Source organism: Leucoraja erinacea, chromosome 8 (genome assembly GCF_028641065.1).
Source record: "Leucoraja erinacea ecotype New England chromosome 8, Leri_hhj_1, whole genome shotgun sequence".
Classification (NCBI taxonomy): Eukaryota; Metazoa; Chordata; class Chondrichthyes; order Rajiformes; family Rajidae; genus Leucoraja; species Leucoraja erinaceus.
Window position 1 is genome coordinate 32,341,921 of NC_073384.1, and position 25,064 is coordinate 32,366,984.

Below are 25,064 nucleotides of genomic sequence, written 5' to 3' on the forward strand. Positions count from 1 at the left end.
GGATAGGGCGAGCTGCTTTAAATACCTGGGAGTTCACATCTGAGGATATGACATGGATATCACACGCCGCAGCACTTGTGAGTAAGGCAATGCAGCACCTCTACCACCTCAGGCAATTGAGGAAATTTAGAGTATCTCTGAGGATCCTCCAGTGCTTCTATTCAGCGGCTGTGGAGTGCGTTCGTCCGGACGCACTATGGGAACTTCACCAGCCCCCCTGCAGGAACTATACATCAGGAGGTGCAACTCCAGAGCTAATAAAATCATCGGAGACTCCTTCCACCCCTGCAACGGACTGTTCCAGCTGCTAAGATCAGGCAAACGCCTCCGCGCTGTGAGAACGGAGAGGTTGAGAAGGAGTTTCTTCCCAGAGGCCATTAGGACGGTAAACTCCTATCTCACCTGGGACTAACCTTACTGTACCACTCTACTGCTTTTTTTTAAAAATAAATAAATTCCCTTTTTCCTTCCGCCCACAATATTTAATATGGAAAAGAATATGTGATTCTGTTACATTCTGTTTGTAGTTTGTTTGGTTGTTTGTTTGTTTGTCCTTTTGCACAAAGTCCACGAGCATTGCCACTTTTCATTTCATTGCACATCTCGTATGTGTATGTGACGAATAAACTTGACTTGACACTGAGAGACAAACAAAAGCTAACACACCAGGCTTAGATAAGGAACTGCAGATACTGGAATCTTCAGTACAACAAAATGCTGGCGGAACTCAGCATGTCAAGCAACATCTATGGAAGGAATACTATAGATGGCACGTCAGGTTGGGTCCCTGAAATGCCACCCATCTATTCCTTTCAGATGCCGCCAGACCTGCTGAGTTACACCAGCACTTGGTTTTAATTACAGACTAGGCCAGTGAACCTACAAGGACATTGACCTCAATGCCAATCTTGCACAGACACCTTGCCCACAAATCCCCATGGACCTGCTGGGCAGCACCTGCATTGCCTGTTTAGACCACAATTAACCACCTGTTATAGGCTGGAAAAGCTCACTTTCTGAAGGCGTGGAAGGCAGCATTGAGCCTGCGGCCAATGTTTGCAGAGAAGGTGAGATGCTCCTCCAAAGGATTGGGCCTTGTTTGTACAATGCAACTGAATGGGGGTGGGATGTAGGACTCCATACTCAGGATCAGCCCTGCAGACTAAATGAAGTTGTTCTGCAAAGCAGTCAGCCCAGCTCTGTAAAATAATAAGAGCAGTCATAGGCCAAGCTGCACTTTGGGTCTTGTCCACCATTCAGTAAGAGCAGGCTGATCCAAACAAACTGGACCTTCCTGTTCTCATTCTATATCCTTTGGTTCTTTTGAAGTTCAAGCATCTGTCCATCTCTGCCTTAAACATGCTCAAATAGCTCCACCCTCATCGCTCTCTGGGCCGGAGAACCCCAATTAGTAACATGAAGAAATCTATCATCTCAGTTTAAATAAGTGGTCTTATTCGGAAGCTAATTCAAGATGCCACCTCCCAATCCAATTGGAAAAATCTTTGCAAGTTCTACCCTTTCAATTCTCATGAGAATGCTGCCTCTCGTTCTACTCAATTTCAATGAGTACAGACCCAACCTGCACATGTTAGTTTCATACTTCAACTCTTTTCATCCCAGGAATCAACTTAACAAATCTTCATTGAACCATCTCCAATGCAAGCAAAATTGCATGCAATATTCAGGAGAATGGACTGCCAACATTTTGGACTGGGACCCTTCTTCAGATTGAAGAGTCTGTCAATTCCCTCCACAGATGCTGCCTGACCCGCTGAGCTCCTCCAGCACTTTGGTTAGTTGAAGATTCCAGCATCTAGTTTCTTGTGCCTGCAATTCTCTACAGAATACAGGCAAGACCAAATTTGAATTTGCATCAAAACCTCACTAGTTTTCCCCCACACTATGTCCTCTTACAATATAAGCCAACATTTTACTCACCATCTTAATTAGTTGCTGTACCTTCATATCTTTTAGGTTTCACGTACTCGGCCTCAGATCTCAACATTGTGGCCACTTTTAAGACAATTTACTTTTCCACTCATCATTCCAAGGTTTTTAAACCCAACCTCTTCCTCACATTATACATTCCATTTGTCAGTTTCTTGCATTCTGACTTTTCTATAATTACTTTGTATGTTCTAGGTCCTTGTTACAACTTGCCAACCCATCTAGCTTTGTATTGTCAACTGATGTATTCCTGTTTTTGACTGCACAATATTTCCCACCTTAGATCTCTGATAGCGTTTAAATGTTGCCCCTCTCACCTTAAAGCTCTGATCTTTGATTTTTCCATCCTTAGAAAAAGGTTCTAACTGTTTGCCCTATCAATGCCTCTCATAATTCTATATATTTCTTCGAAGTCTTCCCTTCAACTTCTGTTGTTCCAGAGAAACCAATTCAAGTCTGTCCAAGATCTCCCTGTGACTAATACCCCCTAATCCAGGCATTATTCTGGTAAACTCTTTCCAAAGCCTCCACATCTTTTTTGTAATGGGGCGACCAGAACTGCACGCAATACTCCATATGCAGCCAAACCAAAATCTTAAGCAACATGACTTGGAATGGAACCAACTAACCCAATTCAATTTATTCAGTCAATTTCCTGTAGATATGAAGCTGCAAAATTAGATTGGTTAAGTATTTGATCCCTCAGTCCATGAGGACCTAATTCAATCTCAATTCAAGGATTTAAATTCACCATCCAATCTGCGACTCCACATTGCTGAGTGCTGTGCTGTCATGTTGTATTTTGAATGCGATGCTAAAAATGTGGTTCCCACTGTCGTCTATGAAATTATTCCATTGAGCAGCAGGAGTATCTCCCATCTGATACTAATGATACAGATTAGACAGTCATTCTTACATGCTACCTGCTACCTAAATATTAATCACCATATTTCAACAATAGTCACAATAGTTATTTGGCCATAGATGTACAATTTCATAGAAAGTATTTTGGGATGTACCCAGGCTGTGACATTTCCTATATAAAATTTAAGTCAATCTCCCCAGCATAACAGCAAAACTCAGACGAGTAATTCCGTGGCCATGCTACAAGACTGAACCAATGCAGCAGCTCTTTGCTTGGAGGGGCGAGTGTAAACTTTTAAGAAACAAGTTGAAAATACCATCAATTTCTAAATTGTAATTTTGTTTTCCTTTAAAGGATGTCAAAGTGAAGATGAAAGCGCAATTCCTGAATTAAATTAAGGTGTCAGTAGTGCAGCTGATAGAGCCGCTACCTCAACGCCAGAGACCAGAGTTCAACCCTGACCTCGGGTGCTGTTCATGTGGAGTTAGCATATTTTCCCCCCACAGCCCAAAGACGTGCAGGTTTGTAGGTTAATTGGCCTCTAAAGCTCCCCTAGTGTGTAGGGAAAGGGATAATATAGAATAAGTGTGAATGGATGATTGATGGTGGACACGGACCCGGTGGGCCGAAGGGACCGTTTCCTTTATACCAAACTAAATAAATTGAGTTTATTCTCACTTTCATCTGTTGAAGATGGTTAACTGCCATTCAGCAATCGGGACTTTCATTTTAAAAAGTGCTGGAGAAACTCAGACGGTCAGGCAGCATCTCTAAAGAACAAGGTTTTGGCCCGAAACGTCGCCTATTTTCTTCGCTCCATAGATGCTGCTGCACCCGCTGAGTTTCTCCAGCAATTTTGTGTACCTTCGAACTTCCAGCATCTGCAGTTCCTTCTTGAACACATCTCTAAAGAACAGATAGGTTCTATCAGGATAGGCGACATTTCGGATTGGAACTCTTCTTCAGACTAATTGTGGTGGGCGGGTGGGAGTAGAATGTAGGAAGAGAGGGGCAGGACAAAGCCTGGCAAGTGATAGGTGGATGCAGGCGAGGGTTTTTGTTTGATAGGCTGATGATTGGATAAAGGCCAGAGATGAAGACAAAAGGGAGAATTTTCATTTAGTTTTAGACAATAGGTGTAGGAGTAGGCCATTCGGCCCTTCGAGCCAGCACCGCCATTCAATGTGATCATGGCTGATCATCCCCAATCAGTACCCTGTTCCTGCCTTCTCCCCATATCCCCCGACTCTGCTATTTTTAAGAGCCCTATCTAGCTCTCTCTTGAAAGCATCCAGAGAACCTGCCCTCACCGCCCTCTGAGGCAGAGAATTCCACAGCCTCACAACTCTCTGTGAGAAAAAGTGTTTCCTCGTCTCCGTTCTAAATAGCTTACCCTTTATTCTTAAACTGTGGCCCCTGGTTCTGGACTCCCCCAACATCGGGAACACGTTTCCTGCCTCTAGCGTGTCCAAACCCTTAACAATCTTATATGTTTCAATAAGATCCCATCTCATCCTTCTAAACTCCAGAGTGTACAAGCCCAGCTGCTCCATTCTCTCAGCATATGACAGTCCCGCCATCCCTGAAATTAGTCAAGTCAAGTCAAGTTTATTTGTCACATACACATACGAGATGTGCAGTGAAATGAAAGTGGCAATGCTCGCGGAACAAAACAACCAAACAAATTATGTACCTTGTAAACCTATGCTGCACTCCCTCAATAGCAAGAATGTCCTTCTTCAAATTAGGGGAGCAAAACTGCACACAATACTCCAGGTGTGGTCTCACTAGGGCCCTGTACAACTGCAGAAGGACCTCTTTGCTCCTGTACTCGACTCATCTTGTTATAAAGGCCAACATGCCATTCGCTTTCTTCACTGCCTGCTGTACCTGCATGCTTACTTTCATAGACTGATAAACAAGGACCCCCAGATCCCGTTGTACTTCCCCTTTTCCCTTTCAGTTTTGCCTGACAGAGATAGTAGCAGACCTGTACAGAGAAGAACATTTACCAAGATACAGGGATTGCAGAATTAAAGCAAGCATTTTCATGCAGCGGCACATGCTGTTTGTACTTGCACCCAAATGATTCCGTGAAAACCTCTGAAAACTAGATTTCCCAAATCTAGTTATTCATCTCCAAATCATATATATGAAGCTCCATTTTTAATATTAAAGCTTAAAGTTGGCATTAATTTACATCAAACTGATCATATCTTAGATACAATAAAGCAAGGGAGTGGAGAAAGAATGTCACTTACCTGCTCCCATATAGTTTCAGCCACATGATCGATGATTGTTCCAAATTCTCTGAATTCACCAGAATATTTGGTGTAAGCCCAGGTACAGAGGGAGATCAGAGCTATCCCCATCATGAGATTGCATAGCAAAGCTATCGAGTTCAAGCCAATAAATCCAGTCACTCCCGAGATTATGTACATGGTAAACATCACAGCAAAGAGTGTGGCCGGTGTACGTGCAGCATAAAAAATATTTTTGCTGTCATTGTGCTTTACAAAGTTTGCATAGTTCTCATCCATTTCTTGCTCGAGCTGCTCTTGGTAGCGTTGACAGAACTCTTCCCCGCCCATTTTCTTGACTGACCGAAACTGCTTGATGGAAGCTTCTTTTAAGGTTAAGTGTCGTTGTTCCAGATCACCTGGTGCTATGTAAGGTTTATCTCCCCCACAAAACTGCAAGAACAAACACATTCAAACCATGAGTACAATATTATGCCTGAGCACTATAATCACATTAAACGAAGGCTGCAACGTCTCCACGTAATTTTAAGAATGCACCTTAATCAAACCTATCTTAGTTATTGGTGGAAATAATTGTTAATGTTTGTTTTAATACCAGTTTTGTTGTATTGCATTTTAAATGTTTGCCCTCTTGAAGATGGGGAACATAGGAAGAAAAAGAATCCGATGTGAAAATCTGCTGCTCCATGCTGTCTTCTGAGAGACCACCTATTAGACAGGTACGTGCCGTCAGGGTAGGCAAGGTAGGCAGTGCCTACCGTGACTAAAACTATAAAATGGTAATTATTAAACATAAATAGTAAAAGCATGGGAGAATTATGCCTATCTAAGAGATCGATCTCTAAGGTAGGCATATTTCTCCGTGCCTTTCATGCGCAGTACACGTAATACGCGGAGGTCTGTGCAGCTCACGTCGCCAATTTCAAGGGGAGCTGAAATTCTGTCTTTGCAGCGTGGACTGTGTACTGCGCATGCGCAGCGCAAGTTTCTTGGCGGGTTTTTCAAACATGGATTGCCATTATCTTAAGAGTATCTTAAGAAACAAAGCGAGAAGAATGGAGTTAGTGTACAAATAATGTGGTAAGTAGATTTATTCGAGCTATATGTTTTTAAATACTGTATTTCCCGGCAATGAAGACGCTATTTTTTTACCCAAAGAAGCCGAAGGTTAGGTTGTTAGTCAAGAAAGATAGACTATCCCTCAGTACAGAAATATTAAGAATGATAAGAACGAACATTAGGAAGCGGCTGTAAAGTGGGCAGCGGCTGTAAACGGACAGTGCCGCTGGGGGGGTGGGGGGGGTGGGAGTTCTTTTCACAGCTTGTGGGGAGTCTGGCCAGGGGTAAAGTTGCGGTGAGGGCAGGAGCGTTGAGGAGGAGGGGGTCGGGGATCATGCCAGCAACCAGCTCAAGAGCGGGACAGCGGGCGATGGAAACAGGACAGCGGGCGGTGGAGCTTATTCCATGTTTCAGTGCGAGTAACCTCATTCGTCCCTTGTTCGTGCTGACACAGGAGGAGTAAGCTCCACCGTCTGCTGTCCTGTTATTCATCGCCCGCTGACCCGCTCCGCTCTATGATCTTTGCTCTTGAGCTGGTCCCCTCACTGTTCAGACGGAGAGCACTGCCAGAGGTGAGCGGGCCGGCAGAAAGCGCTGAGGTCCCGGCAGCCGCTCGCAGCCAGCCGAGCTACTTCCCTCCCTGGCCACAATGAGGTGGCTCCGCACCCAGAGCGCCGTGTGAGTGGGTTACTGGCATGATCCCCGATCCCTTCCTTCTCAACGCTCCCGCTCTCCCCGCAACTTTACCCCTGGCCAGACTCCCCACACGCTGTGAAAGGAACTCACCCCCCAATTGGTCCCTTGAACTAGTATTGTCATTCAATAAGATCACCACTGATTCAACTTGTCCCGGTGTGCTCCCGTTTTTCCTACCATCTCTCCACCTGCCATCACCCTCTAACCCCCACCCATTCAGTAATTCAGAATGAAGGAGATTTGGAAGCATTGGGCAAATGGAATTGTTACTTTCTTTATTTTTATTTTATATTTTCACAGAGAGGAGAACAATCTGCGCATGCGCGGTTTAAGATTTTTTTAAAAAGCCGATTGACTGCCCACCCCGAGTAATTACTCACGGCACGTGCTTGCTATTAGACCATGTGACCACCTATTAGAGACCTGAATTCAGTGCGGGGGAAAAAAGGAAGGTTGTGTAATTTATGTGGGTTTGAGAAGGCAACAAGATGAATATGAAATGTACAGAAATCAAATGTTTTATTTCGAACTGACCACCCACCAAAAGCTTCAAAATCGGGCGCTGAAAAATGCAACTTTTAAAAGCTTTTGAAACTTACTGCACAAATTACAGAATCTAATGTAGGTCATCACAAAAGGATAAGTATGGAAATGCACATATTAAAAGCCATTGGTTTGAAATCTTCCTTTTCAATAGTAATTAACATGTAAAACTCAATTAATGGGCAGTCAGAATCTATCCTTCCTAGTAGATGGACCACGATTTTGCTTGGATCTCCAGTGCTAGTTTTTCCATTTTGTGATTACATTTTCTTAAATTGAAACCCACTACCCATAGTTTTGTCCAGTCATTCCATCAAAATTAACAGCTCCCGCGGAAAACTGGTGAAGGGCTTGTCTACAAGTCATGTAATCAAAAATTAATGCAACTAAAAAAAAAAAATCACAAATGGGGACAGGAAATAATTATAGTTGACCTTAAATTCTTTGTTAGGGATGATGGCTTTACCAGACATCTCAAAGCTTTGGTAACTGAGCACTAGTAACAGATATGATTTCCAACAGCAGGCTGTAAAGACAATATTACTTAAGTGTAATTAATTTTATAGAGATATGGATTATACAAAATAATTGACAGGCAAAAAAAAAAAGTGGAAATAAGCTTTGTTCCCCATAGTTCAGTAACTATAATGGTTACCAAAACCACCAGATGTATGGGACATTGAAGTATCCAAACAATTTTTGCAGATTCATAATTACATACCATCTCCATAGCCTTGCTATAGGCATCTTTTGCTCCTGCAACAGCAGTTAAATTGTTGGCTTCAGCTGTTGCCTGTAAAACAACAATTGCTTTAATGAAGTTTCCCTTGTCAAACATCTGCCTGAGACCAGACTTAAGAGTTTATACTAATATAAATGGCACTGCAAATGAACTTCAAGTATTTTTGAAGACAGTCTCAAGAATAACAATGCTTATTGTTTAGAAAGCTACATTCATAAGTTTCCAGCTGTGAAATTCTTGGTTTAAAGATTTTTCAGCTTTCAAATACTCCTGGTGCTGGGAAAAACAGAGGGATCATTCTAACAAAGGACAAAGAGGTGGTTTATCCGAGAGCAATCCAAATACCAAAACACAAATAGAGCATATGACAAGATAAACATTTTACTGAATGGAACACTCTTGTTCTGAAGCACTCCCTGCCACTGAATGTGTTATAACTAATATACGGAAATATATTAAGAGGATTTAATCTCTCCAGCAGATAGTAGCAGCTGCACTAGCTTTCAACATGCATTTAAAGTGCAAAACCTGAGAAAACAGAAATCAAACTCTGCACAGTCTAGAGTGCGTACTAAACCGAGAAATTCAAAGCATACAAATAAAAAAAAGCTCCAAATTAAAGCAAATTAATTTGAGATAAAATTTTAAAAGATTATACAAAACAAAATTTGGAACAATTAAGATTTATGAAAGTCGAACAACCATGACAAGAGGATAGCATCAAGCCTATCAATTAAACATAAAGCCAGTTTACCAGAGGATGAGCTTCAGTAAACTCTGATGTGTTCATTACATTACTGATCCTCCTGACCTGCCTTTTCTACTTGTCATTCAGACTTCTAGTAACATCTAATTTGGCAAGTTAATTTCCATTTTGGATTCAGAGCGGACTGGGTACCACTGGACAATGCAAACAACAACTCAGCAGAATTTGATCTGGTTAATGCTATCCAAAATGTTTTATTGATATCAGTTCATTACAAGAACCTTTATGCTGCTGCAGAAGTATGGAGTTAGTCTTTCAATACTGATAGATGTATTTATTTCAATTATTCTACTGATGCTACAACAGATAATGCAACTAATTCATTAGTAAGAGCTCACTATCTTCAATATCTTTAAACTAGAACACAATTGGAACATCTATTTCACAGGTTTAAAAGTACAATTTAAATATTCATGCTTAATTCTGAACTTTGTCAACCAACACTAAGCAATTGTTTCTGATTCCAAGAAGTCACAGCTATTTAAGACAGAATACAAATACCTGTAACATAGATTTTGGATGAGGCAGTTCTTCTCCTTGATAAATTTTGATGTAAGCCTGATGGACAGGAAATATTTTATTATTAACATGTGAGTAATCTCGTAAAATGCAATTTTAGCTGAAAATTACCAATATGTATACGAGCAGCAGCATGCACTAACTGTTCGTACCTTGAAGTATTCAACTAAATCCCGACAAGTCACTTTGCTTCCTCCGATTTCTTTTTCTACCAAATTCTCAGGGGACAGGAGAAAGGGCACCACATTGCGGAGTTCCTTTTTAAAGTCGCCGTCAATATCTATTGGAACAAAGTAAATAGCAATATAAACAGCGGCTAAATTAACAGCTTGCATTGCACAGAACATTACAGCACAGGAACAGGCCTTACAGTCCACAATGTCTGGGCCGAACATGATGTCAAAATAAACCAATCTCCTCCATCCATACATGACCGATATCCTTCCGTATCCACGTACTGATCTAAAAGCCTCCTAAATGCCACGATCATAATTACCTCCACCACCACCCTTGGCAGCGCGTACCAGGCACACACAAAAAAAATGTAAAAAAGACTTCATATCCCCTTTGAAAGACTAGAGAGCATAATATTATCATCTTAAAGTTCCACTCTCTAGTCTTCGATATTTCCACCCTGGGAATAAGGCTCCGATTATCTACCCCATCCATGCCCCCATTTTATATTCTTCTATCAGCTCCTCAATCTCTGGCATTCCAGAGAAAACTGCAGGTCAGGTCGACCCATTACAAGGATGTGGAGGCTATGGAAAGGGTGCAGCAGAGGTTTTCAAGAATGTTGCCTGGATTAGGGGATACAGGGAGAGATTGGACACTTAAGACTGTTTTCTCTGAACCACCCTCTCCTTGTAGCTAATACCCCCCCCCCCCTCCCCTCTCCTTAAATCAACATCAAATTATGTTGAACTGATTCTCTTTGAATGTAAACACAAGAAAAGTCAAATATCTCGCCAAATCTGGTCACAACAACTGATCTGAGAATTCAAAGACAAATATCTGCATGCAACACACACATAAATGCCACTGAGGGCCTTGGAATACCTTTTAATCTCCCATCAAAACCAGGATTTGTGGCTACTTTCAGACCGGGATGTGGCATTAGGAAGCAGGTGATTTTGGCAAAACAGGAATGGATATGTTTCCTAACATTCTGCAACTCTTCGTGTTGGTTTTGTTTTATCTAAAGGGAAAAACAAAATAGCTGGAGTTAACTGAATAAATGTAATGGTTCCAACTTCATCTTTCTACACTCATTGCAGAAACAAAAGTTAACAGGTGAGTCCACCACAGAAACAATTACTTCCTGCTGGAAGAAAATCACCGGATCCCCTCAAAGATAACAACTCAGACATAATAAACATGTTGCAGTCCGACCGTGGATTTACAAGTCCATTAATTTCAAAGGAAACTAAAATTGAGGTACCGCACCCTGACAAATGAGTAGAAATATCTTATATAGTATCATCTTAAAGCTGTAAAAGGTTCAGCTATCAGCAGGGGACAGGTGGCCATCTGCCACAGGATATATATCCTATACATTTCCGATTTCACTCCAACTTGTAGGAATGAAGGGAACAAAACAAATGTAATGAAATTGAACAGCAAGACATGTAGTTAAACATTTCAAAGATACACAATACCTTGATTACATCAAAATATTTTACCTCCAACCGTTTTTCTAAGAACCTCTTGCCTCCTTCCAGCCCATATGAATGTTCGTAGGGATAACTCCAATCTCTTATTAAAAACATTAATGTCTACAGGGAAAGAATACAGAAAATCAATATTATTTCCACCCGATTCATATGTAAAAGAGGAATTTGAATCCCAAAACTTTTCACAACGCAAGGATACTCCAAAAATCAGGCAGAATTTTCATCTGCTCCCCAGTATTTTGGGTAGACCAGTTTCCCCAAAGTTCTGACGTTTAGCGGCAGCATGGACTCATGCTGGATGTGTAATCTTCCTTTGCAGCAAGGGGATGTTCACAAGCTCACTGCAAATTTCGTTGTCTCTGTACTGTACACTGACAATGACAATTAAAATTGAATCTGAATCTGAATCTGAACTTCTGCAGATGTGCCACCTTCCAGCAGGGAAGCTTGCCCATTAAACAGTGCCAGGTTACACCTAGAGTAAGTGCAGCCAGCCTGGTAAAACCATTGAATGGAAAGGTTGCCAATCTCACAGCAGATAAATCTTTGTTGAGTATGTTTAAATGTTTTAAAGTGCATAATTTTTACGGTTTGGTTATATTATAGTCCCGTGTACCAAGATAGAGTGAAAAGATTTGTTTTGCTATCCAAACAGATGATAACATTCAAAAGATATTTGACAAGGACAGGAAAGGTTTAGACGGATATAGGGCAAACACGGGCAGGTGGTACTAATGTAGATGTGGCATCTTTGTCGGCATGGATGAGTTGGGCTGAAGGACCTGTTGAGCTGTGTCACTATGACTGAGCTCAGATATACTGTTCATAAATACAATCATGGCAAACTCAAGTACAATAGAGCAAAGGGAAAGATACAGAATAGTCTCAATTGCCCAAAGTTCCATTGATATTTGTAAATAAAATGAACATTTCTAAAATAGTTCCAAGAAGTTTTCAAAGTATTCAATGTCCTTGTCGGTAGGCAAGCCTGAGGGAAGAACCTCACCAGATGTCATCCTCATTCTACACGTGCACTTGACCACTGATACGGCAAGAGAAGTACTGCACTTCCCCCTGGAATACCAAGGTCAACAGCAAATCTGCCCCAATTATTATTGAGTGTAGTCATTATTGAAATATAGGAACTGCAGCTACAATTGCGCACTCAGCAAGGTATCACAAACAGCAGATACAATAGAGTTGCTGCCTTACACGCCAGAGAACAGGGTTCAATCCTGACTAAGGGTGCTGTCCATATGGAGTGTGCACATTCTCCCAGCCACCTGCATGGGTTTGCTCTGGAAGCTCCAGTTTCCTCCCACACTCTAAAGACGTACAGGTTTGTAGGTTAATTGGCTTGATAAAATTGTAAATTGTCCCTTGTGTAGGATAGTGTTAATGTGCGAGAATTGCTGGTCGGCGCGGACTCGGGTGGGCTGAAGGGCTTGTTTCCCACACTGTATCTCTAATCTAAACAAATATGGTTTCAATGCAGTCGTATAGCATAATAAGCATTCAAACCTGAAAGGGTTTCTGGTACACTTCCTCCATAGCCAGGCGCCCATATTCTGTGAAGAGCTGGAAAAGGGCATAGAGATTGTGAAACCATTTTTCAAATTGGATTTAATCAAAATGCACTGGAGTAACTCAGCAGGTCAGTCTGAATGGTCCCAACCTAAAATATCACTTATCCTTGCCAGAGAGTTAAAACCATCGCAGAATACAAGAATGAACCACAGGAGGTCACATATGGGGATAGTCGTTGTAACGGGATCTTAGAACAAAAAACCTAACGCATGGCACATCAAGATGTCCCTGGAATAAGATCATACGAGCACAGTACCTGAAGGTGTTGCAGATCATCCTCTTGAATGTTCTGAGACAAATTGTATACCTAAAATAGAAAATTAAATGAAACATTTTTGGAATTGTCCACAAAGATGCTGTTTGTTTCATCATCCAGTCTTTCTGGGTAAAATGGTCTTTAAAAGTTACTACTTACATAGAAACATAGAAAGTAGGTGCGAGAGCAGACCACCAGGTCCATCGAGCCCGCACCGCCATTCGCTCATGGCTGAACACTAAACAGACACACTTACCCACAAACAGTAGACACAAGACACAGAACACAAGACACTACCCTCCCCTTTATACCGCTATCACCCTTCTCCACCCCAAGAACCTCGTGATCTCCTGGGGGAGGCAAAAAACGGATAAAAACCCAGGTAATCACTTATCACCTTTTCAGCTGGTACATTCCAGATAACTTGCATCACCAAAATACATTCAACTCATTCTATCTCGTCATTTGTATACTACTACGATTTGAGAAATCACCAAGATTCAATTCAATATAGTAACTGAACTCTTATTCTACACAAGACAACAGGTTACATTAAAGAACATTAAAATCAGTATAGTGACGGGAAAAAGCCTCCAAATTTGAGCGTTACCTGAACAGAACTCGTCATGGTGCTAAGAGCAAACACGGTAGCACAGTCTCTTATGGTTGACTGGCTGTCAAAGGCCCCCTGAGTGTCCATTAAAAGTACCGCAACCTGGAAGGAAATAATTATAGCTTGAAGCAGTTATTTCTTTTAAAAGGCAAGTCTGAAAACTTTGAGTGTCTATTAAATGCCAATCGCATCTGCCTTGATTAGTACAGGTGTCGGAGGTTATGGGGAGAAAACAGGAGATTGGAGTTAGGAGATAGATCAGCCATGATTGAGTGACAGAGTAGACTTGGGCCAAATGGCCCAATTCTGCTCCTGTCACTTATAACCTCAACCGCCAAACCTGGCAGCACGCCCCAGACACTCACGACCCTGCACAAAGCAGTCTTTTTTAATGTAGCCATATTTCAGTTAATCCACCTACATAGAAATCATTCCTAAACTTTACCTCTAGTTCCTCTACGTTTTGGATTTCATATTGCTGTTTAATTTATCTTTTAACTGTCATTTATACTTCACTTTTCTAAAAAGAACTACTGCATGAAAACAGGCCCTCAGCCCACATCAACCATTACCCGTGTCACTCATTCCATGTTATCCCACTTTCTCATCCACACCTACAGACTAGGGGCAATTTATAGAGGGCCAACTAACCTACAAATCCATACGTCTTTAAAATGTGGGATGAAACCAGAGCACACAGAGGAAGCCCACAGTCACAGGGAGAACATGCAATCACTACACAGGCAGCACCCGAGGTTGGGATCAAACCCGGGTCTCTAGTGGTGCGATTCCGCAGCTCTACCAGCTGCACCTTTATACCTCTACAGCTAATTGTTCCAGCATTTCTTATCGACACCACCCTAACTCACCTTTATTTTGCCCTCTTGGCAATATTCAAGGGGCAGGTTGATGCATTTTATTCCCCAATAATTCTAAATGCTATTTACAGATGTAAACCACCAGGGGAACAAAGCATCTTTTGAATAACTGGTCATTTACAACTTTCCATCTACAGCAATAGTTTCATGGTTCTTTATTAGCATGTATGCACTGTACAGTACTCAAAGCTTCATGTTTTATTTAAAAAAGCTTTCACCTTGGCTTCATATGCACATATCCATGTTCACTTTATTTTAACAGAAGGTGCACGTCTAAGGTAGAGCAAAATGTGGTGGCTGTTGACCAACACAAAGCCACGGTTTTGAACAGAAAGAGCCACTCATTGATGAGAAATACAGTTGTTTGTGACAATGAGTACCACAGGAATAAGAGTGTTTTGTGGAAGGCTCAACGCGAGCCGCAACAGCCATTGGACCCTGCGGCAACTAGTGATGGAGTGCTCGCTGGTGCACCTTGCAGAAGATGTCGGTGACCTGGCCAGGAGTTGTTCTCCACCACCTCCCTCATTCTTGCTCCTCTTCCCAATGTCGCTCCGACAGTGGCTGAATCAGGAAGTGTAGCGAGGCCTGGCAACACTTTTACATCAATGAAGCGGACGGAAAGCCCTCGCCATCCACCCACTGAAATAACACAGGTCATTCAGGAAACAGGACCTCCTACTGCAAATTGTTTACGTATGTGCGAGTGTGCAAGGCGCCTATTACGCAAGCCTGGGAGTGCCTGCACTCAAAATGGATTCCTGAATATTGGTACCCTACTATTCCAAGACATGAGACTTTACAAATATCAAAATCTCAGCAAAACACCTGATAGAGGTATATAAAATTTGAGGGGCCTAGAGAGGGTAGACAGCCAGAACCTTCTCTATCCTCCCCCACCCCCCGGGTGTTAATATCAAAGAACAGAAGGCAGAGTTGCAAGATGAGAGCGGCTAGGATTAAAGGAGATGGGTATTAGAGCAAGTTTTCTTTTACATGGTGGGTGCTTGAAAAGTGCTGCCAGGGGTGGTGGCAGCAAGTACAATAGTGCATTTAAAGGTCCAAGTTGGCGATAGGCACGGCTCATGGATATGCTGGATATATGAATGTAGCGCCGCATATTTGGCATGAAGATCAAAGTTTTCTGTCTCTAAATTGTATGTATGCACGGGTGCGAGCAGCTTTCAGTTTCACTGTACATGTATAACAATAAATGGCATATCTAGGGGGAGGATTTTGATAGGCACATGGATATGCAGGAAATTGATTATTCAGATTCCTAGAGTAATCATATGGATCAGGCAGCATGGAGAACAGGAAGAGGCGATGTTCAGTCCCAGGACCCTTATTCTTCCAGGTTCATATGGATAATGTGCAGGAAATCATTAGTTTATCTTGCCAAATGTTTGCCAAATGTGTCCTGTGCTGCACTGTTCTACATTCTAATAGCTTTAACAGGATTGGAATCTACTCTAGCATTGTACTAATGGATTATAGCAATGGAAATTAGCGGCTAGTGAGCAATTATTTAAGAGCTTTCAAATGTTCCTATCTTTCTCCCCTCCTCCCTGCCCCAATTCTAAAGAAATTAACCCTTCTCATACGAGTTAACATTTAAACTTCTTGCTTCGATTTTGTCCTGGCTGAGATGAGTCAACACCACATGAAATTCTAACATCGGGTTGAATTGGAATATTTGTAGACAGTTCCTGTACAGAATAATGCATAAAGACTTGACACACGTGATTTGATCTTTTTTGTAGAGTTCAATGCTAGGCACACCTGACTTCCATCTGATTTGTGGATCACAAAAACTTCACTCCAAACTTGTATACCAGTAGTTTCCCGTTCGCATCCGCCTCGCCAGGTGAACCCAGTTAACGGCTCATCATCGCCCCCTAGCCAGCCGCCCGCTTCCTGCAGAGAGAAATATGCACTAAGAAACTGATCTGTATGCCAAAATGTTTCACCTGAGTAAGGTACATGGCAAAGTACATTGAGTCATTGAACTTAGCAACTATGTTACTATGATTAACATTCAAATATTGAAGTCAACTAGATCCATCCATAAAAGCTAACTAGGTCTCCAATTAGACATGCAAAGAATCCTGTGGCTTCCAGTTAACTTTGATAGATGCAACTATTCGATTCAGCAGTTAATTCATGCTCCTCAACAAATTCACTGATCAAACCTGATCAAAAGATAAGTAGTAATTTAAAAAATAATAATTTAAATAGTAATTCTGCCACAAATACTCTACAAACTTTAGAAGATCTAAGATTTAAATATTATTACATGGAGCATTGTACATGAAAAATCAACTACCTAGGTCAAACATTTACTAAACTCCATCTAGTAGAAGATGGTAGACTTTTTGTTGGAACTGAGATAATCTGTCATTTAAATTAAGAATTAAAGAATTCAGAGCAAGGGAAAATGGATGCAAAGATTGGCATCATGTGCAGCAGATATTGCGAGTTAACAGAACAGTACAACACAGGAACAGGCCTTTCGGTCCACAATGTCTGTGCCGAATATGATGTTGACCATCTCTTATCTACCTGCACTTACACCATATCCCTTCCCTGGATAATATGATTACCCAAGTCTAAAACACCACTGTCATATCTGCTTCATCCACCGGAGGGTTCCAGTCATTCACCATCCTCTCTAAAAAAAACTTACCCAGCACATCCCCTTTAAACATTGCACCTTTCACCTTAAAGCTAGGCCCTAGTATTGGATTTTTTTTCCATCCTGGGGAAAAAGGTTCTGATCATCGACCCTATCTATTCCCAATTTTATTAATTATGTTTCATACACACAATTTCATATATAAAGATCATGTTTTGTGGTCAATTATTAAATACAGCAGCTTAAAATATTTCTTTAATTTACATTACAAAATAATCATATTTAATAGCAAAGTAAAAAAAATGTAGGACACTCTTACCTGACTGTACATGTATCTAAGCATGAAATCCAACAAAAACGATTTGCCTTTACGAAATGCTCCGGCCACCGAGACAACCACAACATTCAAGTCCCGAATGTGTTCTTGCAATAAAATTCGCTCCAAGGATGCTTCATCCAGATCAAAATGATGATTATCTTTATGAGCCAACACTACCTGTATAGGCCTGGCCTCTTTCATATGTATATCATCCAAAGTAATTGGAACCTCCTGGATGCCAGACTCATCTGTTTAAAAACACAGTAACTTAGTTTAAGATGAAAATTAAAAATTGGTTTCAGTCAATTCATTAATTTATTTGATTTGATTGGATAGCATGCAAATCAGCTTTTCGCTGTACATCAGCACGTGACAATAATAAACGTAAACTTAATGAAGTTTTCCTTTCCTAGCTTTCAAATCAATGAGTCTAAAATGAAATAGGCAAACAGATACAGACTTTGGACAAAAAAACACAAAGTTCTGGTCAAGAATCCTTACTAAGTTCCACAATTAACAGATGGTACACCTGAATGTAAAAATAGTTGCCAGCCCATTGAAGCTCAAAAAACCCAAAAGGACACATTTATTTAAAAAGGCAAGTTATCAAAATATCCATTCAAATAAACGGATAAACGTGCTGCTGTAACACGTTTAACGTTACACATTAATAAGCAAGTTGCAAATATATTTTCAGTGGTTTAAACTCACTTTTCACCATTTAAATGTATTCTCTGCCCAACAACATATGGGTTCATCATTTATTTTTAAATTTCCTTAAATTCCGGGATTTGGCGAAGGTTCCATTTTAAAAACAGCAACACAAGAGAATAAAACAGCAAACCATAGACCAATTAGTTTAACATCTGTATTTGGATAAAATGCTCGTGATTATTAAGGATGTTAGAGCAGAGCATTAGAAAAATTAATAATCAGGTAAAGTCCATGGGGAATATAAATCATTTTTGACCTATTTATTGAAGCTCTGAAAAAGTCACATGCAATGGATAAAAGGGAACTGGTGGATGCAAGACATATAAATTTCCAGTAGGCATTTAATAAAATGCCGCAAAGGTCATTACCAAAAAAAAAAATCATATGTTGAGAGCTCGAGATCGCCTGGTTAAAAAGGAAAAGAGAAAGCATATATTTCCCTTTGTGGGAATGACAGAATAGATGTAGAGATGAAAATAATAAAGTTACAAGATTAAACAGTCTGTTAAAATTAGGGTGTGCAGGATCTTTTTCAAATAATGGCAGTTTTATTTTAGGAAAGATAGGCTTCAATATGCTGGAGTTTAATATAATCTAAGAGGAGGAAGAGGTTGTCACCATGGCTGACAAGAGGTTAGGGACAGTACAAAGTTAAAAGAAAAGGTGTATACCATAGCAAAGAGTAGCAGGAAGCCAGAGGATTGGGAAACTTCCAAAGGACATCTGAAGGTAACAACAAGGACAATACGGGGTGATAAGATGAAGTACAAAGATAAGCCCGTCAAAAATATAAAGAGGGATAGTAAAAGCTTCTTTAGGTATGTTAAGAGAAAAAGATTAGTCAAGCCAAATGTGGGTCCAGAAACAGGTAAAATTATCATGGGGAACAAAGAAATGGCAAAAGATTTGAACCAGTACTATGGTTCTGTCTTCACTAAAGAAGACAAACAATCTCCCAGATGTACTAGAGGACAGAGGATCTAGGCAGACAGAGGAACTGAAAGAAATTTGCATTAGGTGAGAAGTTGTATTGGATAGACTGATGGGACTGAAGGCTGATGAATGCCCATAGCCTGATGGTCTGCATCCCAGGGTACTCAAGTAGCTCTAGAAATCGTGGATGCAAGGGATGGCGAACTCCTGCAACGGTGCACAAACATGTCGCTGCACTTTGGAGGTTTGGCACGGGATGCCGGTGCGTGCCCAATGTCCAACCTGCTTACGCAGCCCGTGCCATATGAAGCGGGAGGTTATAAGGGCCGTTGTCGCCTGGATAGAGAGATGAGCGAGGCCGTGGAGCACCTCAAACACCCTGCGCCGCCAGGCGACGGGGACGAAGGGTCGCGGAAATCCAGTGGAGACATTGCATAACAGCGTTGCGCCCCCAGGACCACAGACAACGTCCTCCAACTGCAAGCCCGATACCGCCGTGCAATAGGCGGCCATTTCCTCGTCGACCAGCTGTGCGGCTGCCAGATCGGAATAATCAATATCCTTTGCGACTCGCGACGTGAACCGCGATAAGGCGTCGGCAACCATGTTGTACTTGCCTTCGACGAAATGGATGGAGATGGTGTACTCGGACACGTAAGCCAACTGCCTCTGCTGCTGCGCTGACCACGGGTCTGAAACCTTGGCAAACGCGAAAATTAGCGGCTTGTGATCCGTGAAGGCGGTGAAGGGCCTCCCCTCCAGGAATTAGCAAAAGTGGCGTACAGGGCAAGGAGCCCACGGTCGAAAGCGCTGTAACGACGCTGAGCACCACTGCTGAAGAAGGCAAGTGGCAGCCAGTACCCGTCAACGAGCTGCTCCACCACTGCCCCGACCTCCACCTCAGAAGCGTCCACCGTCAGGGCGGTCGGGGCATCCTCTCGTGGGTGGACGGGCATCGTGGGCCCCAGCCAGAGCCTCGTTAGCTCTCTCAAACGCTGCAACTGCTTCGTCGCACCACTCAACCTCCTTACGATGACCAGCGGTCAGGTGGAAAAGCTGGCGCATGATTGCAGCCGCCGCCGGCAAGAAACAGTAAAACGCAACCACCCCCACGAATTCCTGGAGGCCCTTAACTGTGGTCAGAAGTGGAAACCCGGGAAACCCCATGGCCAGACAATCGTCCCTATCCCTCAAGAGTCGAGGAGGATGACCCAAGGAGTGGCCTAACCCCTAGGAACCACCACACAGGTACAGCAGGCAGTGAAGAAAGCTAATGGCATGTTGGCCTTCATTGCGAGAGGATTTGAGTTTAGGAGCAAAGAGGTCCTACTGCAGTTGTACAGGGTCCTGGTGAGACCACACCTGGAGTATTGTGTGGAGTGTTGGTCTCCTCATTTGATGAAGCATCCTTGCTATTGAGGGAGTGCAGCGTAGGTTCACGAGGTTAATCCCCGGGATGGCGGGACTGTCGTATGAGGAAAGATTGGAATGACTGGGCTTGTATTTACTGGAATTTAGGATGAGGGGAAGGGGGAGGGGGTGGGGGGGAATCTTATAGAGACATCAAAAATTATAAAAGGATTGGACAAGCAAGATGCAGGAAAAATCTTCCCAATGTTGGGAGAGTCCAGAACCAGAGCACACAGTCTAAGAATAAAGGGGAAGCCATTTAAAACCGAAAAAAGTTTTTCACTCAGTTGTGAATTTGTGGAATTTTGCCACGGAAGGCTAATTCACTAGATCACTTTAAAAGAGAGTTAGATAGGGACTAGCAGAATCAAGGTGTATGGGGAGAAGGCAGGCACGGGTTACTGATTGTGGATGATCAGCCATGATCACAATGAATGGCGGTGCTGGCTCGAAGGGCCGAATGCCCCCCTCCTGCACCTATTTTCTATGTTTCTGAGAAACAACTCTATGAAAACATACAAAATTTGATGGATCTTGATAGGGGCATGTGGAGAGAAAGGGTCCTCTTGTGGGAGAATCTAAAACCACGGTTTAAAGGAAGGGAGTTCCCACAGAAGACAAGAGGCGATTTTATTGAGCTACAAATCTTTGCTTTCACTGCTATTTGAAGAGTTGAAGTCTCAATATTTTTAGGCAGATGCAGATGAATATTTGACAAGCAAGGAGGTGAAAGGTTACTGAGAGCAGGCAGGATTTCAAAGTTACGGTCATAATCAGATTAGTATTTTATTTAATGGTGACACATACTTGTAGGGCTGAGCAGCTTACTCGTGTTCCTAATTTGTAGGCAAATTCACAATCTCAGAAATAAAATGATTATAGGTGATTATAGATACAAGGTGGTTAATAAACAGATTACCATTTACCAGAATATTTTTATATGATCAATAGCTGTACATAAATCTATCAATAAAATTTCCACATTTCATCCTGATCAACATCACGTCCGATCGTAGAAGGGTCTTTGGGTTTAACAGCTCTGTGGAATGACTGAGATAAAATAGGGGAGAAGTCAGTGCAGAACTCCCTTAGGGGCTACAAAGGAACATCAATGTTCTGGAACAGGACTTGAATCCAGAACTATTTGACACCATCATTGATCAGCTAAGCTGCAACCAACCCACTTCAGAAACATTCTTACTCGGGCAACAAAAAAACTTTTAGTTGAAACATATTGTTGAAGAACAAGCAATAATTTTAAATGTGATTAAGTCTCTATTTGATTCATAAGTTAATTAATTTGTACTACAGGTGCACAACCTTTTATCTGAAATTCCAAATAACGAAAAGCTCCGAATAGCGGACATTTTTTCTGTCCTTGAAGAAAGGTCCTTGTTCACCAAGGGTGGCCCGCAGAGGTGACAGCGGAACCTCCAGTCGGTCCTCGAAGAAAGGGGAACTAAATCCCCATTCATAACAGAGAAGGTGAGGGTATATTGAGCGGGAGGGTTAATAATTGACAATCTGCTGCTGCCTGCCCGCTGAGTTAAAAAGTTCCCATGGTAGACTCACGATACACAGTGTATCGTGAGTCTTGCGTGGGAACTTTTTAACTCAGCGGGCAGGCAGCAGCAGATTGTCGCTCCCTTCAGTTTCACCCCACCTACACCCCTCTGCTTCCCGGCCATGTGTGTGACCCCTTCCCTCCCCTCTCCAGCTCCCCGCCCATTGCACCGGCGCGGGGGCTTTGCACTGTCTTCACGTCGGCGATGCCAGCAGGTCAGTGCCAGTCACCGGAGACGTCAGGACCAATGGGACACCGACCCCCAGGTCCACTGCAAGCACGGAGATCCCAGAGACCCACAGCCAGCAGCAGCCCAGCTGTGTTCCAACTCCAGAGGAAAACTGCAAACTGGCCGGAGACTTCAGGACCAGCAGAAGCCGTTCCCCGATGGGCCGCTACGGTGAAAAGTGGCAGTTCGCCCACAGCCCGAGCTGCCCCCCCTCATCGGGACACCGACCCCCAGGCCCACTGCAAGCACGGAGATCCCAGATCACCAACTCCAGCCCAGCCCCGCTCCAACTCCAGAGGAACACACTCCCCGTAGGGGCAGAAGGTGATGGTGTGCAAGATACGTCTTGTTCTTGGGGTGGCGCAGCTCGGGCTGTGGGCGAACTGCCACTTGTCGCCGTAGCGGCCCATCAGGGAGCGGATTCCTCTGGAGTTGGAGGGGGACAGGGGTATTGTGCTGTTTGATCATCCCCTGCTATCCCAGGGACAGGGAGACACAGCGGCTTTTGAGAATGGTGGGCAATCACTTCCAAAGTTCTGCCCACAGAGTCAGTACACCTCTCCTACACTTGTCTCCCGCTCTAAGATCATCTCGCAGAGAATGATCCCAGCCTAACCCTCCCTATTCTCTCCTATTCTGCAAGAAAAAACTACATTGAAGATTCAAACTCGTGATCGAGTAACTGCCGGGATCGAGGCACAAACTCGCGACCTTGCGGATATGAGCCGAGCACTCTACCACTGAGCCAGCCGTTAAAATCTACGCTAAAAATCTTCCATTGAAAAATCTTCCATTCCGAAAGCCGAAAAATTCCGAATTACGAAAAGTGTCTGGTCCCAAGGCTTTCGGATAAAAGGTTGTGCACCTGTACTGTCAACAGAAAATTATAGTAAAAATAATTACGACAAATTTTCCCAATTATTGCAGACTCCAACCCAGATACCCATTGCTTCTCCACTTCCCTGCACTGGCATTGTGCTCCTGGGAACCAGCCATTTACACAGTCACACCACAAGGTATGCTTATTTACTGGATTTCTCCACACCTACCAACACCTCCATTCACAGACAAGGGAATATAATGATTTTATTAAATTCAGTCATACAAAAGGAATCCGGGCGAAGTCAAGACATTTCAGGTCAACTGAGACCACACATGCAGACGGGATGAGAGAAAATAAAAGAGCAAGAAAGCCCAGCCATGGGATCCAGATCAGATGCCCAGACTGATCCGCTGATCGAGACTTGATTGAGTTGCTATCTACTCTGGCCACTGGCTCAGGACACACCTTGTTTGTGCAATTTGTCTAGAACGAGTATCAGTGAAAACAGTGAACACGTTGGGGGTCTCAGCTCCTCACAACCTAAAGCTGCAATGTTTTGTTCAATTAACTCAGGTGACTGTTGCTTTTGTTACAACATGGTCCGTATATTCCTTTGCATCACTGAAATCAACCCAGCTTCAACAAACCAAATAGGCACCAAATCCCCAAATAGGCAATCAAGTGGCAGTTTAAACCAAAAAAAAACATGGGACAAAGGAGATGCATATTAAAAAAAACAAATTTGGAAGAACAGATCAAAGATGAATGCCAAGCCTAGAGGAATTTGAAACTAGAAATTTAAATAGAAGTTATCCATTTAATTGGCCTTCAAAAGTAAACCTTCTACTGCTTAGCAGTGCTAAATACAGACCATGTTGTAATAAAAGCAACAGCCACCCGAGTGAATTGAACAAAATATTGCAGCATTTCTGGCGCTGTTCTACATATCTCAAATCTAGAACCAAAGGTGTGGACAACTTTTAAGCTCAAATAAACATCCATATTCTATGTGGAATCTCATTCATATCAATAATGCCAAAACCAATGCACTATATGCACAAAAATGCTATTTTTACACTATTAATGTACACAAATGAAACTTTACTTGGGACGCAACTGTGAACATTAATACAGTACCTTCTATTATACATAGTCCCAGAAGGGCTAAGAGTCAGTGTCGCTTTGTCTGAAGTTAGCAACTAAATCGTTTTTCACTAACAATTTGAATTGAGAGAGCAATTGTGCATAAACAGCTCTATGAAAAAAATCGAAAGATTTTTTTCAGAGTTAAAGTTTCAAAAAGTTACTCCCATTTCCAACATTGAACAGTCCTTTGGAAAGTATTCCGGTGGTATTGGGATCTAGTTTTTTTCCCTCGTGGTAGACTATAGGAACAAAAAAACGTATTAACCTAAATTTCAACAATTTCCTGGGAAAGTGTGTAAACCATCTCCTTCAACCTGGGGATTTAAAGTCAATTACCAACTTTTAGCGGAATTAATTTTAATTGCCAATGCAGGCTAAGTAGGAACAAGCTTAGTTTGTAAGAAAAAACTAAGCATTATCTCAAAGAATACAACAGGTAATAAATAACAGGGCAAACTATTGTTAAGCCGACAGATCCTTCACAAACTACCAATGTGTATCTGGGAAATCTTTTAGTACTTTAAATTCAAACAGAAGATTTACACAAAGCACTTTTTTGCGGAAGGGGTTGGCGGAAAGTATCAGGCAAAAACAATTGGTACAGAGGTCTATTTATTTTCAAACTCATGAAAAGATTAAGACAGCCTTTCTGAAATTCCTCATTATACATCAGGATATCAAATTGATGCCTCTGGAATTTGTAGACACATCTCAGTCTAACCAGATATGTAGGAAGGAACTGCAAATGCTGGTTTAAACCAAAGATAGACACAAAAAACTGAAGTAATTCAGCAGGTCAGATAGCATCTCTGGAGAAAAGAAATAGGTGACGTTTCGGGTCAAGACTATTGAGGTAGGAGGTATACCCCTATATTATTCCCCT

General features: G+C 42.2%; 1 protein-coding gene and 1 long non-coding RNA gene across 5 annotated transcripts in view; one reads left to right on the plus strand and one right to left on the minus strand.

Moving 5' to 3' along the window:
• The window catches only part of atl2 (atlastin GTPase 2), a 44,539-nt gene that overhangs the window by 3,603 nt on the left and 15,872 nt on the right, over positions 1–25,064 (minus strand). For all 4 annotated transcript variants that reach the window (XM_055639341.1, XM_055639338.1, XM_055639340.1 and 1 more), the window contains exons 2-12: positions 17,363–17,610; positions 16,191–16,325; positions 13,528–13,632; positions 12,918–12,968; positions 12,596–12,652; positions 11,084–11,176; positions 10,461–10,599; positions 9,554–9,681; positions 9,384–9,440; positions 8,096–8,167; positions 5,077–5,508 (exon numbers count right to left, since the gene is read on the minus strand). In XM_055639341.1, the coding sequence (XP_055495316.1) occupies positions 5,077–5,508; positions 8,096–8,167; positions 9,384–9,440; positions 9,554–9,681; positions 10,461–10,599; positions 11,084–11,176; positions 12,596–12,652; positions 12,918–12,968; positions 13,528–13,632; positions 16,191–16,325; positions 17,363–17,610 (1,517 nt within the window). The remainder of the gene's footprint in view (positions 1–5,076; positions 5,509–8,095; positions 8,168–9,383; positions 9,441–9,553; positions 9,682–10,460; positions 10,600–11,083; positions 11,177–12,595; positions 12,653–12,917; positions 12,969–13,527; positions 13,633–16,190; positions 16,326–17,362; positions 17,611–25,064) is intronic.
• LOC129699498 (uncharacterized) lies at positions 5,518–15,458 on the plus strand. The gene is made up of 3 exons (XR_008723853.1): positions 5,518–5,795; positions 6,029–6,156; positions 14,671–15,458. It is a non-coding gene; the product is annotated as an uncharacterized LOC129699498 (long non-coding RNA).